Raw genomic sequence first — 21,594 nt, forward strand, 5'->3', positions numbered from 1 at the left:
TTTTAGTACTCCAACAACCTGGGATGAGTTTGTTAACAGTCTGCTGGAAGAACAAATATGGAGGCAGCTTGTTAGTTTGATGAGAAATGAGTCTTGTTAATATGCAGATTACTTATGTTTTATGCATTGCAAAAGGAAATGTTAAAAAACAAAGGAGAGATCAAGAAATGATTGATATTCGCCATGTAATTTGTTCACATTGTTTGATCCACAATCAGCCTCCAGGTCATCATCTTTACTGCTGGAAGACATGAAAAAAAACTAGATAGCACCAACTGAGATAATTTATAACCACACCCTCTACCAGTGCAATGTGCTAAAAGGTTGTTGTTTTTTTAGGTATACTGTACATAGAGGGAGATACGGGTTGCTTGGCAGTTGGAAACAGCCGTTATTCACCACAATGCAAAAAAGCTCCCACAGTGGGAGGTCAGAACCTATTTTGGCTGTTCCGAGTAAAATTGGAAAAATCGGAAATTACAATGTTTTGAGTACCGCGTTCCATTCTGCCAAAAATTCTCTTCGTAAAGAAGGATTTTCAGCAAACACAGCGTTAACTCAATGGCTAGGAAAGTCGAAATTGGCTTCTAAAACAAGACTATTTGGCCCATGGGGATGTCAACAAAATTGCCGCCGGTACTGGTCCCCTGGACCTTCCTATCCATATGGAAAGCCGCTTGTTCTGCAACTCTAATGGGGCCTCTGGGGACTGTAGGTGATTTATCAGGAAATAAATCACTGTAACGTGGCCTGTTGGTGTCACTCTTTGCTGAAAATCCCTGTATCAGAAGTCAATTTTCACTTTCCAAGACACTGACTGACATTGTGTGCTAAAGAGAGCCCAAGGTGGGGTCATAGATGAAGAAAAAATGTAGGCTGAGCAGATCAGGTAGCCACAAAAACCTCCGCTCCCTGCTGCTCCTGTGGGCCTCAATGGCCCACTTTCACTTTCGTGACCTCTGGGTCACAACGCTGCAAGGAGAGACTGTCTCTCATTTACAGCATGCAGGGAGCAGGGGGTGTGGCCAGGAAGAGAGAGCTGCCCAATGGCAGCTCTGGGGACCCCACAGGAATGCCCCTGGTGGGCATTTTAGTCAGGTAATCCCTCTCCTCTATGTTTACCTCTGAGATAGCGACAAGTATTGTGGCTAATCTCGGGGGGCTGTAGCGTGGTGGTGGGGGGGGGGGGCAGAGAGCGGTGGTGTTCAGACACAGAGGCATGTCATGTGGCAGAGAACATGCCTCTGTGTCCCATCTGCCCCCCACGAACCGCGTCAAGTTCTCTTTAATGCTGGGTTTGCTGAAAAGTTTTGTTTCCACATCCAATTTTCGCATTGGCAGAATTATTGACCACATTGACTTCAACAGAATATGCCTTTGGAACACGAAGATCGGAACACAAACTTTGGTATTTGCTTGTGAAACGCCAAATTTTGACAAAATTGTAATCCATGTCTTCCAATCAACCCTAAGCATAAGTGCGATACCATAATAACATACATGTAGGTTACTGAATGCACCCTGAATTATCTTTCCTTTCCTATTTCTACGTGATCCAGGGATGGTCGTAGTTTTACGCAATTACGCTTCGCCAAACTACGGCTTTGAAATCAAATATTTGTTCCGTATGCATTTCGTAGACTACGCAATACGCAATTACGCGTAGTGCAAAGCATAGTGTTAGGGGATGTTTATGCCCGTATGCAGAAAATTTTACGCATTAATTCCTCTTCAAATACTCATACCAGAAACTCTTCTATGCATATATTCCCCTTTCCAATATGTAAATTTGTAAGCATACAATCGCATGCGTAAAATTAGACGCGAGTAACGCATTCGTAGTTCACTACGCAATACACTTGTTAACTACACATAGTGGGTGTAGGCTACGTGTAGCGGTAGTTCGCTATGCGTAAATTCATAAGCGTAGTTTTGAAACTTCACCTGCGAACTACGATGCGTAAATTCGCACTGGCGTCGTTTATGCTCATCCCTAACGTGATCTATAAAATAACTAGCACCTTCCAAGCAAAGAAAATAAAAAATGTTGCTGATTAAAATGCAATGACGTTATTGACTAGGGGAGCAATTTTACAGTTTATTTAGCTATGTTATGTCATGATATGTACACATTCTTGAAATGACGTAGATTTTTCCACAATATTTCTTAGAGTGATTTACGTGTTCCCTGTAGCTGCTCTGAAATAAAAATGAGAGTATCAACACTGTCATTTCTGATGAAGAGATATGAGGAACAGTTATGTAGGGAACTTGCGGGATTATAGCCATCGTTCGGCCATAATTTGAGAAGCGGAAAGCTCCCTGCCTCAACTGTGACCGCATAATATGGTCATGACTGCAGATTACTGTAAAACAAGGCACATAATAAGGTCATTCGCTCCGAATAAGGAGAAAATAGCTCATTGAAATATACATCTGTTATTACTATATTTGCGTTCGGCATAGAAAATCTTGAACCTCCATTTATTTTCATGTAATAGTCTGACAAAAGCTACCCTCATTTCTTCATCATTACAAACTGAAATATGCGCTGAGAAATAAATGCAACAATCAGGCCCGGATTTACCTCAAAAGAGCCTATAGGCACAGATGTCTTCTTGGCACCTTAAAGGACACCCGAGGTGACATGTGACATGGTGAGATAGACATGTGTATGTACAGTGCCTAGCACACAACTAACTAGGCTGTGTTCCTTTTTTTCTTTTTTTCTTTCTCTGCCTGAAAGAGTTAAATATCAGATATGTAAGTGGCTGACTCAGTCCTGACTGACAGGAAGTGACTACAATGTGACCCTCACTGATAAGAAATTCCCCTTTTTACCTCTTTCTTGCTCTCAGAAGGCATTTTCTGCTAGGAAGGTGTTTTATAGTTGGAATTTCTTATCAGTGAGGGTCACACTGTAGTCATTTCCTGTCTCAGTCAGGACTGAGTCAGCCACTTACATACCTGATATTTAACTCTTTCAGGCAGAGAAAGGAAAAAAGGAACACAGCATAGTTATTTGTGTGCTAGGCACTGTACATACACATGTCTATCTCATCATGCCACATGTCACTTCGGGTATCCTTCAAACGTTGCGTTCCATGAACCTACAAACCCCCACCAAACTGCACTGCAAGTGTGCTGGCTGGCCTTTACTTCCCTTTGCTGACATAGGTAGCTAGAGGTGCCCCTTAGTATTAGGTAGCCAGAAATACCCTCAGTGGAATGCCAAGAACTTGGGGAGTAACCTCTCAATTACACTCTTATCAGGACTCTGTATAGGCACTGGGGGAGGGGAGTGAGCTGCCTTCAACTTCATCAGACGCCTGTAGGCACATGCCTACAGTGCCTTATAGTAAAGCCGGCCCTGGCAACAATAGCTGAAATGGGCAAATGGGTAAAGCTCTCCTCTGTGCAATAAATATACGTCACAGGATTGCTTTTCATAATGTGTGTGTGTGTGTGTGGGGGGGGGGGGTAAGTGAGGGAGAGGAGGGAGATAACAAGGTGTGGGGAGGGGGGGAGATGGTCAGGGAGGAAGGGGGTAGATTCTCACTAGCAAAAGTTCAATGACCAAAACTGTCTGTGCAAGGTACACAGACTATCAATCATAGCATAGAAAATGGTAATATAAAGGGCAATGCTGTACAGCTCATGCCAAGGCCTAGGTTGCTGCGAATACAAGGGTATGATTGCGATTAGGGAGAGGGATATGAAGGCTGCCATATTTATTTAATTTTAAGCAATACAAATTACCTGGTTATCCTGCTAGGCCTCTACCTCTAATACTTTTAGCCATAGCCCCTGAATAAGCATGCAACAGATCAGGTAATTCTGACATTATTGTCAGATCTGACAAGATTAGCTGCATGTTAGTATCTGGTGTGATGCAGACTCTACTGCAGTCAAAGAGATCAGCAGGGCTTCCAGACAACTGGTATTGTTTAAAAGGAAATACATATGGCAGCCTCCAAATTCTTTTCACCTCAGTTGTATTTTAACCATTGTAGCAGTACATGGTTCAAGAATCCTCAGAATGGGCATTTCTGTTTGTATCATTGGTTTAAGTGTCACAAGTGGGGGATGGTGACAGGGGCATAACTAGAGGGGAGCAACCCCTGAGATCACAGGATGGCCCAGATCTGGGAGGGGGTTGGGGGTGGAGCTCAACTACTAACCTTCCCTTCCTCCAAAACAGTAGATTATACTTCAGTTGTTTTTGTGGCTACACTTGTTAGGTGGAATCCAAGGCTGTGAAAGTCGGACACCAAGGGGAGGCAAGGGAAGATGTGGGAAAATGGGAGGAGGGCATCAAAGTTTTGCTGGGGCCCCCCATATATTGTAGTTACACCAGTGGGTGGAGATTTCCGACCATAACCAAGTGTGGTGCGCTGAGCGGAGTCTTGTATGCTGCGATGGCAGGCCGCTCCGCACATGGTGACAGCAGGAGCGGGTGAGCAGGGTCCAATTCATTGCGCACAATACTGTCACGGCTATGCGTGAAAACCACGGTAGCAGCTAAATAAGAAGCTTATCTGTATGGCATCATGCAAATGTACCCCACTGTGTGCATCCACGGGCAGCAATCAAGGAGCTGCCACACAGCAGCATTGGGGAGATAGGCCACAACATGATCCTGGTTGCCATGATGGATGCATTATTCAAAATCTCAGTTGTTTTCTGATAGAGGGTGGTTTTGAACATGTTCTGAACATGTTCTGATCTTTAATGATTTTGACATCCAGTAAAGTAATCTCATTGTGTGACCATTTGGGATTGAACACTATGCCCTGCATGAACTTATTCAACCATACCACAAAATTCTGATGCATCATCACCTCTCCAAACCAGGAATATGTCGTCAATGAACCTGGGGCACTTGCATAGTCCTAGTGCATGGTACTGGGGAAACACCTGGCTTGCTCCAGAAAGAAACAAACAGATTAACAAAGTCTGGGGCAGCTACGCTGCCCATGGCTGTGCCCTGGCACTGGTGGAATTGGTGGTACCAAAATGTCACAAACCTGATACGATTGTTATCCAAGATGAGTTCAAGGCAATTCAAGGTGTATTCTGCTGGCACCCAGTGAGAGTTATCCCCTCCATTAATAAAATCACTTACAGGGAAGTGTCCAACAGCCTCAATGCCAGCCCATTGAGTTGTATCCTGCTCGCCCTCTCCTGCCATCACCACATGCCCTGCGTGTCACCTAGTAACAATGCAGGACTCATTAGGTCAGCATTTGAGACTCCCCCCAGTGCACCACACTTGGTCACTGAAGTCTCCACCACCCGCTTGTAATGAAATGCATGCTCTGGTGTTCCATGTATGGGAGTAAGAGAGCTGCACTCTGCTTGCCTCTTCCTACCCCCACTAAGCATCCTGCGCATTGCTTACTAACATCACAAGATGTATGAGGTCATCACACGTGACTCCCCCTACTGCACTACACTTGGTCACCAAGATCTCCAACCTTTGCTTGCATTGCAATTTGCCGGATGGGAGTGAGAAACCTGACTGGTCCTCCTCCCTCACAGGGTTTTAAGCCCTGGCCACACCTCGAACTGGCACACAACAAATGGGCAACAAGCAGTTAAACAGCACACAGGGTAGGAGAGTGTCTGAGCAGCCTGATTGGTATGTCATGTTCACAGATTGGTCTTTGAACCAGTACCTTTAAATGTCATTTTCATGTTATGCATAACCACTTTTGAAGGAGAGCATCAATTTTGAGCTAATTGAAAATGGGATGGTTCTAATTAGGTGATATACAGTATATGTTTTTTGCACTTTTTGTATGTTGGTCTGCCCTAGCCTTGACAAAGGTGACTGGATTGGCCCCGAAATGATCACCAGTGGCTATATGAGTGTAATGGGACAATAGACTGACACTGTTCCTGACAAAAGTCTGTGTGCAGACCTCTCCTTCTGTTAAATCCTTTCCTCCCTAGTTACTGACTGTTAGTGGATAGGCTGCCAGTTGCCAGCAAGGCATGGCTTTGTAAGGAATTGAATTTGGCCCCTCCCACATGATGTCACATTCATCACTGCAGGGAGTTTTCTTCCTGCGGTGCAGGAAGTGCATATTGAAAACATGGAGAGAGGCGCTCAAACCTACTGCTTGACCCACCCATTTTTGCCTGAGGAAGCGGAGTCCTGCCCGCGAAACGCGTTGCATTTGTGGAGTTGAATAAATTATTTGTCAATTCTGTTTTATCGAGACTCAAGTGAGTTTTCTTTTTTGTAAGAGGCAGGTAAGTCCACCCTAACATCCCCCTCTGCTTTTAAACAGTTTTTAAAACGTTTTACTCTACTCTGGCGCCTCTGTATACCGAGCTTTTGCTGATTTTGAAAACATAATTAATTACATTTCTATGTCATGCCATTATTTTAAGAATTCTGCTTGCCCTTTAATCACTATGTATCCTTGTGCTGGTGGCACTGGGAACTGTAATCTAAATAGTGCCGATTTTCCAAATGTATTAAACCCGAGTCCAAAGCAGCGTTCAAATGACTGATGATTTGCTGACTTTCAAAATCAAATGTAAGATTATCCAGAGGCTTTCCTCTAGTTAGGTAAGTGCCCATTTAGAGCACTTTTTCACTACAGTTACACTTTAAGTGTGAACAGCCTCTTAGATTTCAGTCTGGCCACATATAAAGCTGTCATGTCCTGTTTCTGTGCTCATAGTTATACCTTAAGCATTAACGTAATAAGAGGTTAGAGGACAGAGAGGCGCTCATGCTTGCTACACAGCCATAGCAGTTAAGGCACCTGTTGTTTTTTTCACAGACCTGAGGAAGCGGGCAAGCACCCATGAAACGCGTTGTCTATTTTATGTGTTCTAATAAAAGACCTGTTGTCAATAAACTGGTCCAAATTCTTCAAGAGAGGTAAGATTATAAGATAAAGAGCTTATTAGCCTTTTATGCATTGGGTGTCTCCACCCCTGTTTTAAGTGTTTTAACTTTATAAGTATTTGTTGGCCAACCTAGCATCCATGCCATTGGAACTATTCAGTGAATATCAATGACAATAAAGTATACAAGGAAAAATGATAAAAGCATTGGAGACCAGTAATAGTCACACAGTAATGATAATAAATTCTGTGAACCAGTAGAGCCAGCCAGAACATCAGTGAGAATAAATTCATTAACACAAAAAGAGAAGGCTCCCAAGTTCACGTAAATATACACTCAGGGGCGATATATTATAATATTAATTTGCCTGCAAGATCCAAATGGATGGTATAAGCCAGCAGAGGTGGGGAATTCTGGGCAGTACCTAATGCATAAATCAAATGCAAACTGAAAACATGGCAACTAATTACACTGTTCAGAGTAAATATGCTCATATGCAACAGAGTGGTTATTCATCATTAACAGCAAAACTATGGAATAGCTGGTATATAAATTCTCTAATACTGCATGCTGTATTCACAAATATTATATAATGCATACATACACACCTTACCAGATATTAAGTATCCACCTGTGAATATAACGCCAACATATTCAACAGTCCTTTTATTATGTACCAGTAGATACATGCCCTTGACATTCTGGCACTGGGGTCCAAAAAGTGTTACTGGTGACCTAGTTACCACATGGCCAATGAAAGCCCACTTTCTTCTAGCCCCTCTCCTGCCCCATTTCCAGCCTATAAATAAATCAAGTGGATCAACTCAGCCCTACCAAAAATAGTTTTTATAGCTCTTTATTCATAAAAAATTAGGCAGCAGTGACTGACTGCTGTTTCGGGCAAACCTAGCCCTTTTAAAAGGACTAGGATTGCCTGAAACAGCAGTCTGTCACTGTTGCCTATTTTTTCATGAGTAAGGGCTTGTTCACACTATGAGCGTTTGTGTATTTTTTAAGCTCTGGCGATTTTAGAAAACTCCCTAAAAGCACTTGTGCAATGATTCCCTATGAAAGGGGTTCACATCTGAGCGGTTTGATTATGATCTGCTTCCAAATGCGCTGCCTGTACCATTTTCTGAGTGCTCTGGCTCAATGGAAGGTATAGGAAAATTCGCTAAGTGCTTGAAAAGGTGCTTTGTATAGCGATTTCCCGAGTGCTTCTATGAATAAATACTTTGCATTTATTCTGTTCCGGGTCAAAGAGTTTACTTCCTGACTAATGTCAGGAAGTGAAAATCTCATTTGCTCATCAAAAGCGCTTAGAAAAGCACTTAACCAAAATTGCCCAATGCTCAGAAAATGCTGGGGATCATTTGGAAAAAATCACACACAAAAACGCTCAGCGCTTGCAATTGTGCTTGCGATTTAAGGGAACAAAGCCTAAAGAGGTTTAAAAACTATTTTTGGGAGTTGCGACCCATTTGAATGATTAATTGTTGTTGTACCCCAAGCAGGGGCATTGCTTGAATTCTAATAGATGGGTGGAGACAAATTTACATGAACTTAAAAGTGGTCTGAGTAGGCCTGCCCAGCAAAATGTTGGATGAAGCACCTCTCCATTAGTACAAAAAAAAATGCAGCAGATCAAATAAATAGGCAGTGCCACTTAAACACAACTAGGCAGAGTTACCTGGCTTCTGTGCTGGCTGGTTTGGCTTGCTGCTGGGCAGGCTGGCCTGCTGCCAGTTCCCCCATAGCATCCCTGACCTTCTAGTGGACCCCTCCCATGCTCCCATTGAGGCACCACAGCTCCCAGCATGCCCCTGTAGAAGAACCACAGCTCTCGGCATGCCCCCAAAGAAGGACCACAGTAAAGACATCACAGCACCTTGCATGGCATCACAGCCCCCAATATGCCCACATAGAGGCACCATAGCACCTACCACACCCCCATTGCTGTGTTGTCATTCTGGGTGCTATGGTGTTATGCTGTGTGCTATGGTGCCTTTATAGGGCAAGCTGAGTGCTGTAATGCTATGCTGGGTTCATGCTTGGTGCTGGGTGCTGTGGTGCATCTACTCTGCCTGGGGGACATCCAGGGCACCCCAGAATAGATCAGGGGCACGTGCCACTGATCTTTGGGTCTAGCAACGCTCCTGACCCTAAGTGACTCTAGGGTAGGGGTTGTGGCACGTCACCGTTTTCCATATCTGTGCTCCTTACCACCTTTCGCCATTTCCAGCCTAAGTATAACCTGGCATTTTCCCGTCTCAGATGCTTGGCGTATGGACTGGGAGGTCTTGTGCCTTCAGTGCCCACCTACTGCTCTCCCCTACTTGTCAGCGAAGAGGCAGACAAAAGTGTGTACCTCAAATACAGGTGATTTCACACAGGGAAAAATGTATATATCTGGGTATTCATCATCATATCTGGGTTTATAAACAAAAATTTGCATCTAGGAATAATGAAAAAAAAATATATTACCATAATATCCATACTCTAAGGTACAATATTATTTAAAGAGTAACTGTTAGCCCCCAAAGTGAAATTTAAATCTGTACAGCAATGTTTTATTTAGTATTAAAGTGATCAAAAAAGCCAATGCGTTCTGCAAAAATCAATATAATTTTGCTACTATGTAGCCTTTTGCCCACGCTAACGACGCAAAGCCGCATATCAGATACTGATGACGAGCATGCAGAGCATGCCTATGTTTGCCCGACCCCCCTCTCTCCCCCAGGACCAGGTGCCGATCTATTTGCACCACAAACAGCTGACCGCTCTGACACGGAGACAGAGCGGCAGCACTTCCAGCGGGAGCACCGCAGAGCAGCCGCCGCCGTGCATCTCTCACATGTGATTCTCTCACATGTGACTCGGCGGCTTTATCACTTTAATACTAAATAAAACATTGCTGTACAGATTTAAATTTCACTTTGGGGGCTAACAGTTACTCTTTAACACCTAATGGCTAATGGCGATGCATTTTACACAACGCTAGTGTTTCTGCCTAGTGTGTTCCCTGCCTCAAGTCTGACTTGTAGCTATCAAGAATGTGGGTGTTTTTTTCCCTTTTGAAGTGAATGGAAAAGAAAATCAATCCAAAATCGACCTGTGAGTGAGAAGTAATGTTGATCATAACGAGTCATTTTGGTTTTATGAAAATTCACATCATTTTCACAATTGTTAGTTTGATCGTTATTACGATTTCATGGGTAATGTTGACTTTGTCTAATTTCATATCATTTTTTGCACAAATGCATTGAAGTCTATGAAGCATAAGAAAGCAAAGTTTCGCATATGAGAAAACACATTTTGTCATTTTTGCATAAATGCATTGAAGTCTACAGGCACGAGAAAGTTATATTTTTGTGAAAATCCTTGTCATTGCAACATTACTGATCATATTAGCAATTACAATAAATTAATTAAAAAATTAATACGAAATAAATTTTGCAATAGTCTGAAATCTTGCAATACGAGTTTGCATTATAATTCTGAGTTTCATTGCAAAATTAGTACTATGCGAAAGGCAAGCTCATCACTAAGTAGCATTTTGTGAACTGGTAAACAGTCTAAAGCAGTGTTCCGCAACCTTGTCCTCAAGGCCCAACAACACTGAATGTTTTGTATAAAGCCACAAAGGTAGTTAATCAGCTCTGCTGCAACACTAATTACCCCACCTGTGAATGTTTGTGGTTTCCTGCAAAACATGCACTGTTGGTGGGCCTTGAGGACAGGGTTGGGGAACTTTGGTCTAAAGGACACCTCACCACTTTGGTACATAGATCACCTGGAGGGCTGATGGACCAGGGGTTAAATGCCAATCAGCCTGATCCTATTCCAGTTTGCTTTGGGAAGATTGAAACCACTCATTCATTAGATTATTAGATGGAATATGAATGGCGTAAAATTAGCAGGGTTGGATTTCTGGAAAGGCCACAAAGGCCCGGCCCTTGGGCAGCAGCAGGCCAAGGCGGTACCTGAACATAAAAGAGGAGTCGCTACATAGGAAAGAGGAGGCTGAAAATGAGAAGCAAGAAATGGAAAAAATGGAAACTGATAGCTGTTCATGAAGAGAAAGGCTACAGTACATGCATGATACACATGGAAGAGGGAGCTGCACATGTGATGGTTGAGGTGCTGTTCAACATGAAAGGAGAGCCACAGCATACTTGGACTGGGGCAAAGGGGGCACATAAAGGGGCATAGGTTCACAAAAAGTATAAATCCAGCCTTGAACATTAGATAAGTCCTTCAGTACTACATCACCATCATCGATGGTCAAATATATGTTAGGTTTTTTTTTATCTTGAATGCACATGGAATGCAAACTGTATGAAGCTTGGAAGAGGCCCAATCAAATTCAATTTTATTTTTAAAAACAAGCTGCATTTGGAAGTGCTGAAATGTACATTTAGGGGCACAGCTAGAGGAGATCAGCCCCTGTGATTACAAAGCAGCCCAGAGCAATGGGATGCCCCATATACTAACCTTCCCTTTTTCCGATACAGGGAACTACACTTTAGATCAGGTGTTTTTGCGGCTACGCTTTTTATGGGTGTGAAGATCATGATGGCCACTATTCTTTTATGACCCTTGTGAGATGGGCCCCAAGGCTGTAAGGGAAACCAAGGGCAAGCAAAGGAACATTGGGGGGCCCCATCAAAGTTTCGAATGAATAGTTGTGTCACTGTGTACAATGTCCTTGTAGTACAATGTCCTTGTAATGAATGCAATAAATGTTGAATAGTGTCTCTTCATATATAACTAACCCCCAACACCATCCAAAGCAGAATATCCACTCTGGAAATGAAGTCCTCCTCTTTTCTGCTCTAGTCATCTCATCCAAATTCTATACTCCGTGAGTTAATTCTCTCCTCTGGAACTCTTACAATCCAACTGGCACTCTGCAAATTCAGCCTTTAAACTCATCTTGTCAGGAATAAATTGGGACATTTTATCCAGCTAGCGACCCAACCTGGTGTCATCCTCTCCTACACTGACAAACTCATGCACAGCTTACTGATTCCCTTTGTCTTCTTCTTCAAACCTTTATTCCTGCATGCTGTAACCTTGCTTGAGCAGGGCTCTCTGTCTGACAGCAACATATCCAACGATGACCATTCCTTCTATGTGCTCGTTACTCGGTATGTTGCATTTTTGTACTCCCCCCTACAATGCAACATAACACTTGTTTGTTACTGTAACAGCTTGTTAACAAAGGTGGTGGTGTTGAGCACTGCAGGCTGCTAGCTGTACTGTAGTGAATCATGGAGCAACATGGCCCCATTTAGTATAAGTGAATAGGATCATCTGACCTCATTGCACAATTTGCATCAGGATGGATGTTTTAAATGGTACTGCATTTCACAGTGAGCAGTGTAAATGGGGCTGGGTTACTGAAGAAAGAGCCCAGGCAGTGGTGTGGCAGGGACGGGTGGAGAGGTTTAGCATGAGCTGGTCCTAACTATAAAGTGCCATGGAAGATGTTAGCATAAAATAGTAATTGTACTAAAAAGACATTAGGTACCGTAAACAGTGAATACAGCACCATAAAAATACATGACTTATAGTTCACAATGCACGGTCAGTTTTCACCAGTGGACTAAATTCAACGATAAGCATCTTCAACTTGTTCATTTCAAGCACCCAGTAAGGCCTCCACCAACCACAATTCTGAGTAGATGGGGCTGTTGAAATCCCAACAAACTGGCTAGAAATTCTGAACTTTACAACAGGAGGCAAAGAGTGATCAGTAGAAAGCACATCCAGTATTATTGGAGAATTGTGGAAAATTCTGTTTACTTTACTATACTTTTTTTTCTTATTTTTTTATTTTTTGTCAAAAAAGAGTGATCTTATCCAAAAATGGATGTAGCTTTGTGTAACCGAAGAGAACAAAGCACAGGAATTGCTTGACAGCAGAGCTTCGACCAGCTTGGACTCCACTCTTCTGTAGCACAGTTTAGTGCCTCAAGCCTGGTCTCAGACACACCCTCAGTATGCTTCTGGAGGACGACAGAGTGTGATGATGCAACAACATTCACCCTCCCTTATACTTGCTGGAAAGGCACTCTTGTGCAAACACATTCCATAATTGGAGGCTCACTTTTACAGTATAAAATACTCCCCCCCTCCCCAAATGGTGGTTCAAGAGTAGCATGCTTTTTCTTTTTTTTTTTTTTTTCTTTTTTTTTAGCATGTCTGAAGAGTTTGGTTGTCTAAGGGAAAAAAAGTCTGTACATGTTACATTTTACTAATTTAATAAAGTAATCATTAAAAAAACATACTGTCTCTTAAAGTGGACCTGAACTCTTGCACAGGACAGAGTAAAAGCAGGGAGAAATACACCCTATATGTATTTAGAGAGTTCAGCCTGTCTAATTCCCCCTCATCTGCAACTAATCACAAGTGTAATTTGATCTCTCAGCTGTGTTAGCTCAGTAATCTCGGCTGTCCTCAGCAGCAGGGCCGCGCCTGGGCGGGTTCTGCGGGTGCATTGCACACAGGCGCCTCTCTCTGACAGGCGCTGCCCTGCCGCCACTCACCCCCTCTGGCCGCTGCTCACCCCTCTAGCCGCCGCTCCCTCCCTCCCTATAGCCGCGTCAGACCTCGATCAGGCGGCGACCAATCGTGCGGGCGCTAGGACCTAGCACACCACACTGATATGCGGAAGTGACATCACTTCTGCATATAGAGCGGGTGCGTCCTGGCCCGCTCTTACTGGTCGGGTCACCCGCTGATTGAGGTCTGACTAACTGCAAGGTGAGGGGAGAGTGGCGGCTACAGGGTGGGGTCCCTGTCACTCACTGCCTAAATGGGGGTCCCTGTCACTCACCGCCTAAACGGGGGTCCCTGTCTCTCACTACCTAAATGGGGGTCCTTGTCACTCACTACCTAAACGGGGGTCCCTGTCTCTCACTGCCTAAACGGGGGTCCCTGTCACTCACTACATAAACGGGGATCCCTGTCTCTCACTGCCTAAATGGGGGTCCCTGTCACTCACTACCTAAATGGGGGTCCCTGTCACTCACTACATAAACAGGGGTCCCTGTCACTCACTACATAAACTGGGGTCCCTGTCTCTCACTGCCTAAACGGGGTCCCTGTCTCTCAATACCTAAACGGGGGTCCATATCAGTCACTACCTAAACGGGGGTCCCTGTCACTCACTACCTAAACGGGGGGCTCTGTTTAAATTTTTTGTTATAAAAAAAGTTTTCTTTGTTTTGAACATGGTAATGTATGTCTACTCAGTTTATTTATCTTTAGATTGGAAAATGGATTGAGTCATTGCTATGCATGGAAGAGGGGTAGGAATGGGGTATCACATGCATGCGTAAAGAGGTGGAAGGTGTGGGTGTGATTAGGCAGGACATGGGTGTGGTTATGTGGTTGGGCACGGTTAATTTAACCACTCCCATAGGTGCCAGAGAAAATCTTGCACTCAGGTACCAGGCACCCCAGGCTCACCCCTGCTCAGCAGAGCAGCTAATTTGTAAACATTCTGTGAAATCAGGAAGTAATCACAAGGCAGATTTATTGCAGAATTTGTATCAGCTGTAACAAAGAAAAGTTTTTCTTTAAAGGTTATTATGCAGATGCTTAGAGGAAGTTCTGTGTTCGGGTCTGCTTTTGATCTCACCTTACTTATTAACTCACAATGTATCTCTGCTTGTCTGGCTAAATTCATTATTTTTCTATCCTTATCTTTTTATATCCACATTTATCTCCGCCTATCTGATTATCTCCTGATTATCTCCCCCTTTGTTAATTTCATGAATTTGTTTTTTCTTTTTTTGTGTATTTCTTCTACTACTTATTATACAGTACTACTGCTCTATTTTACTACTTTCTTTTATTCTTCTATTCTATTCTATTCTATTCTATTCTATTCTACTACTGCTTATAAATTACTTTAAAAAAATTAAGGTGAGATAATTTAAAAAAGAATGCTGGGTGAATCAGCTATATTGCTACAATAGGATACAGAATTCACTTTGGCTGGAGGCTCTTGGGTGGAGCACAAGAGTCTGTCTAAATTCATTATTTTTCTTTCCTTATCTTTTTTATCTCCTGATTTATCTTCCATTATCTGATTATCTCCCGATTTATCTCTCACTCTGTTAATTTCATGAATTAGTTCTATTTTGTTTTTTCTTTTCTTCCTTTTTTTTTTTTTTTTACTCCTTCTTGTACTTATTATACTATTGTTCCATTCTACTACTGTAGAGTAGTAGAGTAGTTCTACTAGTAGAATAGTCTTCACCGCTCCTAGGTAAAGTGGTTAATGGGGCAGGCCAATTGCATTTATTTCTTTCACGCTAGAAAACTTAGCATTGACAAAAATAAATAAATAAACCATAAAAAATAATTTGGGTATGTTTTTGTTCTTGAAGTACTGCCTCCTAGATGTAAAAGTGAGTGATTTTAATTATTCAGTATGCCCTATAATATTGGCAACACATTATTGGGTCCACAGTAATACTTCTCTAGGGAAGGAAAACCTTGCAATGGGCAGTAGTGGGATATCTCTGACCCCCAGTGTGAACACGTGATAAACACAGTATAACTTGCATTTTTGCATTCCGCAGATTAGCACCCAGCATCAGAGTAAGGACTCTCTTCTCTTTAAGAGCCGACTAAAATACAATTCATTTCGGTAAAATCCCCTTTGGCATTTGCCCTCCATGGAAATAACTAAGAGCTCTAATAGCACTCATCCCTTCTGCTGGAGCCAGTCCAAATATGTAGCACTTGCTAATCCAATAGCATTTCAATGTCCCACCCACAGTCTTGTGGGGGTTGTAGTCTGACTCTTAGATCAAACGAAGTACACACGCACACACACACTCACACACATAAATATAGATCTATACGGGGGGGGGGGGCTTCATACAGTTACAATTACAGTTAATAAGGGGTCTATTTATGCTCATGCATGCAAAAATGTTATGCAATTCAAATAGCAGCGCACATAGTACATCGGAAACTGAGCAAATGCAAAAGACAGACACAATCATGCACACAACAACCATGCGTACGCATGCACGCGCACGCACACACCCGTGCACATACAGAGTAATTTTTTCCCCAGTTCTTCATCTGCTTTGCATATGAGAAGACATCCCTTTTCAATGATAGTACCTTTTGTATGAAGCAACAGCATTACCTTACAACCAAACCACTGACTTAAAAACACCCACATACACCATCCCCAGTTCCAACTTGGATAACTTTCAAATCCATCTGTGAAACAAATTAGGATAGAATAAGCATATAAACCCCAGCATTGAATGCCTGCAATATAATCTGGTAATACATTTTGCTAGCATGACATAAACAGGATCAGGCATAGCATTACACTGGTACAGTTGTGTTGCTTTAAAGTTACCACTGCGATTGTGCAATGATCAAGCTGCATTTGGTATGTGTGGTCTTGTAGATGTCCTAAAATCTTAGAACTGGCACTGTAAGACCAGGTATAGAGAACTATGGGCAGATCAGGTGGTTACCTACCCATATCAACAAATCATTTGTCAAAGAAATATATCCTCACTGTTAACATCAGATCAAGAAATGTGTACTTGCGTTTATAATAATTTTATCTCCAACTACAAGTTCCCTTGGCTAGGAAGGGCATAGCACGGTGGTATCTATTACCATGCAGTACATGTAATGCTTGGAAACATCAATCCACACATCCAGGCAAGGCAAATCTAGATAAGATATTAATATATATCACTTTTTATTTATACCATACCTGACATGCAAACGATGAAATTGGCTTGTAGGAAAAAAACCACCTCCCAAACAATTTCCATTCTATGATTTTCATACCACCTGCATCACTCAATGGAACAATCAATAGAACACTTCCCAGTGGCTTGGTCCCTCTCTGCCTGAAGGTATTTTCCGAATATGTTTACTCATGTCCAAAAAGACACCCGAAAAATCAAAAAAATCCAAGCAAAGGTCTTAACTTGATTCTGTTCTCCCCATTACAGGCAATGAAAGCTAAAAAAAAAAAATCTCAACAAAATAACAAAAAAAAAAAAAAAAGAATTAGCGTAGTAAAAAAAAAAATCAAACACAAAAAAACCCAAAATAGAGAAAAATTTAATTTCCAAAGCCAGATCTTCCGAGAGCCTGAAAGGCTGCAAAGTATAGCTAAATTAAGAGTTGACCAGGAAGATAATTATCCATGGAATGGGTTTCCAGTGATGCACATTAGGCTGCTAGTTTATCCCTTCAATGTAACTCCCAGCGTAGACATATACATCCTCGTAGAGCATGAGTCCCCTGTCACCAATGGGAAATAAAGACAAAAAAACAGATGTCACCAAAAGGATCAAAATATTTTGCAGAGAAATAGAGAAACTGAATTGAAAATAGCACCAGTGTGATGTTATGTGACCGACTGCAGCAGATAGGCTAGAAAAGGGATTTAATCTTTTTTTTCTCTCACCAGAGCTTCTGTTCAATTCCAACAGCAGGGGGCGCTAGAATATCACACAAGCCCCCCAATTTCACCTATAAGTCTCGCTTGAACAGTTCATCCTAAAAGAATCCAGTTTTTCCCCTCTGTTCACTTGAATACATAACACCACACTAGGCTGCATATTTTAAGTCAAATAATCTCCAGCCCCCCACCCCACAAAAAAGAGATATGGGTGAGCAGCAGCCTATATTTAAGGAAGTTTTTTTTTTTTTTTTTAAATAAGGAGCGTGCTGCCAATTAGACAAAGTATTACTTTAAGGGAATAGAGCCATTTTTTTTCTTTTTGCAATAGGACTCTGGGATAGTTATTCTGTTTTGTTCCCATGCAGATATTCAGCCGAGCTGCCAAGAGATGCTGCCAGCTTCGTTACCCCCCACTGCCTCTGCTGCTTGAGCTGTTATAGTCGGGGATCAGAATAAGAGGGTACAGAGCACTTACCGGGTCTCCAGATTGGCGTCTCCCTCCTGGAAGGTGGCTTTAGTGGAGGTACATTCGGAGGAGTTGATGAGCTGGGTGGTGGGCAGGAGCGAGGGTTGGATTATTTAGCAGTTCACTCTACTTTTGGGACCTTTTTCTTATTTTCTTGTTCAGCCGGTGGAAGGTTAGCCGTGCGGGTCCAGATAGGCGCATCAGCTAGCGGAATAGATTAACGCGGAGAGTTGTCGCTCATGCGCGCCAGCCTTCAGACTGAGCGAGCGCCCTGGCTGGGGAGGGAGAGCGCTCATCTGCAGCAGGTAGGGCGCTGCGGGTCAGCGCTGCTGAGATGCCTGCGCCTGGCACTGCCCTGGCAGCCAAGATCAGCCTGTTTTCCTTCCCTTTTGTTTCCCCCCAGAGCAGCCTGAGACAGCTTCCTCCTGTCCTTCCCTCGTTGGATTTCAATGCCAAGACAGTCCGATGTGATCAGGGCTCAGCCAGCTTCCACCAGACGTGCGCTGCATTCACCAGCACTGAGACCAGCCCTTCCACCAGCGTCCCAGGCTGTGATCAGTCGCTACAGCAGTCCTTATAGTCAGGGGGTAGATGCCAGACCGGTTCACTGCGCTCAGCCAGGGACGGGTCTTCTTCTAAAAAAAATATGTTCTGGGGTGTCAGTTTAAGCACAGTTCCTCGCTGCATCGGTAATGAGGACTGTCTGTGGTCCCCTGGGCTTTGGAGGTGAGCTACCCCCCTCCCGGGCTCAGGAATGTGTCAGAGCATTAGCAGTCAGAGCTGAAGTCACTGGCGGTGCTCCTGTGTAATTAGCCGATCTCAATTATTATTATTTTTGCAGTAAGGACTAACTATATGTGCCCCATCCAAGTCATCGAGGTTGCTCAACCTGTGCTCTGTAGGTCTCAATATTCATTAGTAGTCAGCGCTGTGTGGTTCTGATGTCTATAGGTACGACACCCCTATACCCAATAAGTCTCAGTGCATTGGTAGTGGTCAGTGCTGGCTATGGGTAAAGGCAGCTCTGTACGCAATAGCTCTTAGTGCATTAGTAGTCAGTGCCTATGGTCCTGATTTTTTGGGAGGTGGGCAGACTGTACTGAATAGGTCTTAGTGTTATCCGTGCTCCTAATTTTCTGTTTTTGTGTGTCCAAACTGTATGCAGTAGATCACCGTGCATTAGAAGTACTGCCCGTGGTCTGAAAGATATAGAGAGGTCTCAGTGTATTAGCAGTTTTTATTGGCTGTGGTATGATAGTTATAGAGAGGTCTCAATGCATTAGCAGCTAGCGCTGTGCATGGTGCTGGAGACTATGGGCGCTGAACAGATATCAACGCATTAGCAGCCAGCGCCGTCCATGCTGCTGAATTGTATGGGCGCTGAACAGATATCAATGCATTAGCAGCCAGCGCTGTCCATGGTGCTGAAGTGTATGGGTGCTGAATGTATTAGCAGCCAGCGCTGTCCATGGTGCTAGAGTCTATGGGCGCTGAACAGATATGAATGTATTAGCAGCCAGCGCTGTCCATGGTGCTGGAGACTATGGGCGCTGAACAGATATGAATGTATTAGCAGTCAGCGCTGTCCATGGTGCTGAAGCCTATGGGCGCTAAATGTATTAGCAGGCATGCTGCCTATCTATGGTGCTGAAGACTTGATATACCGCCTGTAATTAGCAGCTAGCGCTGTCCACGGTGTTGAAGCCTGAATTCACTGCCTGTAATTAGAAGTAAGAGCTCTCCCTGGTGCTGAAGCCACCAACTTGCACTCAGCAGTCTCGCATTGCACCCAACAGTGCTGCCCTGCTCTGTCCCCCTTGGGATTTCAGTGGCAGACCAGTCCCTTCTATATTCATTCAGACCGTCTTTTAGAATATTCAGTCCATCAACAGTGGATCTAACCTTCTCATCAATCTGCAGTTTTATTTATATATAGTATGAAGTCACCAGACCTAGGCAACCCAGATCACAGTAATCCAGCACTATAGTCACGTAGGAGGTCTAAATATGTCACATCACGTGTCAAAACTGTCTACTACAGCTTTAACTGAAGAGCAAGGTTGTTGTTTTTTAGGTCACTGTCACTTTAAGCCCAGCTAAGGCTGCACTGACTGACAGTCCAGGTCTCAGTGCTATCCAGAGTCCTGTGGGTCGGTCACAGTACAAGCCTCAGCTAAGGTAATCCAGCACTGCATGTACAGCCAAGGCAATTCTCTTGCACAGTATGCCATGGAGATGTAAGGCTTGTTTTGCATTCACAGTTAAGCTGGGATTCTACAGTCAGCCATATATTTCTGTGCATCTTAGTAGGAAAGTCTCTCCATCTTCTTGACCTGTAGTCAAGTAAGCCGCTCTCTCTAAACTGACCCTCCCCAAAAGCCCCCCATGGGGGTTATGCGTTCATCCAGTTCCATCCTGCATAGCCATCCCAAGTGCAGTTTGCAAACTTGCATCCCTTTCATTTTCCATTCAAAAAACAAATGCTGGCCACATGTGACATGATTCTGCTGTTAGCAACATCAAGCTGGGAGCAGGAGAGTTTCATTGCACAGGAGGTACATTGCAGGCTGCACATTAATCCAATGATTCACTTCAGTGGTCCCAGTGTATAAGTGTATAAGGAAAGCTACCATTAGTGCAGGAAGGAAGCGTTTAAAGCTAGCTGTGTGTTTTATACACCCTCCTCTGCCCACTTCCCAGCACATCCGCTGTGTTTACCTTTCCCTGTTGGTAAGTGGGGACATTATTCCTGTTCTCTGGAGTACACACCTCAGTGTGTTTATTGTGCACGCACCGTGCAGCCAGCCTGGAGGCTAAAGCATTTTTAGTTATACCACATTAACCTGTCTCGCTGTGGGTCCTCCGGCATCTGATTTAATTAAGGTAGAATTTATTTAGAAGGGAAAAGGGTGAAATTAAAAAAAGAAGAAGAAAGTAATGCCAGTATATTTTACTGACCTCTTTCATGCTGCACTGAGATGCAGATCATGCCTAATACAAATATCAATTTTCTTAATCATTTGCATGGGTCAGAACAGTTCATAGGAGTTATTTAGCATCATGCGGCTGTTGTATTACTTATTATTATGTTTCCCTAAATTACATTTAATAAGGCTGCTCATCCAGAGGTAATATTTGACTATTGAGGATGCTGAGAAGTCAACTTACTCACTCTTATAATCAAATTAACCTGTTCCCCACCACCTAACACCAATAAGTGTCGGGAAGGTGGCAGCCTCAAGACCGCAAAATGCCAAAAGGCGTCAAGAACATTTTTCTTTTGTGTGTGGCCCACTTGCATTATATACAGCCCTGTCAGTCAGTCGCAGCTGGCCTTTGGCCCCTTGGTGGTATAATTACTACTGTGCCAGGTGTACCCATCACTGCATATACCTACCTGTCGTGCACTTCAGTGCACCCACCTACCTACGTGAGTGCACACAGTGTCACTGTGCCTGTCTGATACCTGTCTGTGTGTGACAGGTGCACATTATAATACCCATCACTGCATATACCTACCTGTTGTTCACAGTGCACCCACCTACCTACATGAGCGCACGCAGTGTGATTGATATACCACTCTGTGCATACCTGTTAACTGCACCTGTGTGACTGCATATTGTATTAGTCAAGTCAGTGCATACCTTTCACTTCATCCCCCCAATATGGCCAAAACAAAAGGCAGAGGCAGGCCACCTGGCAGGTCTATTCAAGGTTGCACTGTCATGATTTTGTGTCGGCCCTCGACCAAAGTACAGTGTTAAGAAGAAGGCACGTGCCATCAACCCCCAATAT

The 21,594-nt window shown here is 43.4% G+C and overlaps 1 protein-coding gene across 2 annotated transcripts in view; it reads right to left on the bottom strand.

The window, feature by feature from the left end:
- Nucleotides 1-19,031, bottom strand: part of CA10 (carbonic anhydrase 10) — a 312,105-nt gene extending 293,074 nt beyond the window's left edge. The window contains exons 1-2 of one of the 2 annotated variants that reach the window (XM_068262773.1): nt 17,809-19,031; nt 16,632-17,170 (exon numbers count right to left, since the gene is read on the bottom strand). In XM_068262773.1, the coding sequence (XP_068118874.1) occupies nt 16,632-16,692 (61 nt within the window). In that variant the 5' untranslated portion in view covers nt 16,693-17,170; nt 17,809-19,031. Of the gene's footprint in view, nt 1-16,631; nt 17,294-17,808 lie in introns of those variants that run through there. The other variant, XM_068262774.1, reaches the window with a different exon arrangement.
- Between the last annotated feature and the right edge of the window lie 2,563 nt (nt 19,032-21,594).

Source organism: Hyperolius riggenbachi, chromosome 12 (assembly GCF_040937935.1).
Source record: "Hyperolius riggenbachi isolate aHypRig1 chromosome 12, aHypRig1.pri, whole genome shotgun sequence".
Lineage (NCBI taxonomy): Eukaryota > Metazoa > Chordata > Amphibia > Anura > Hyperoliidae > Hyperolius > Hyperolius riggenbachi.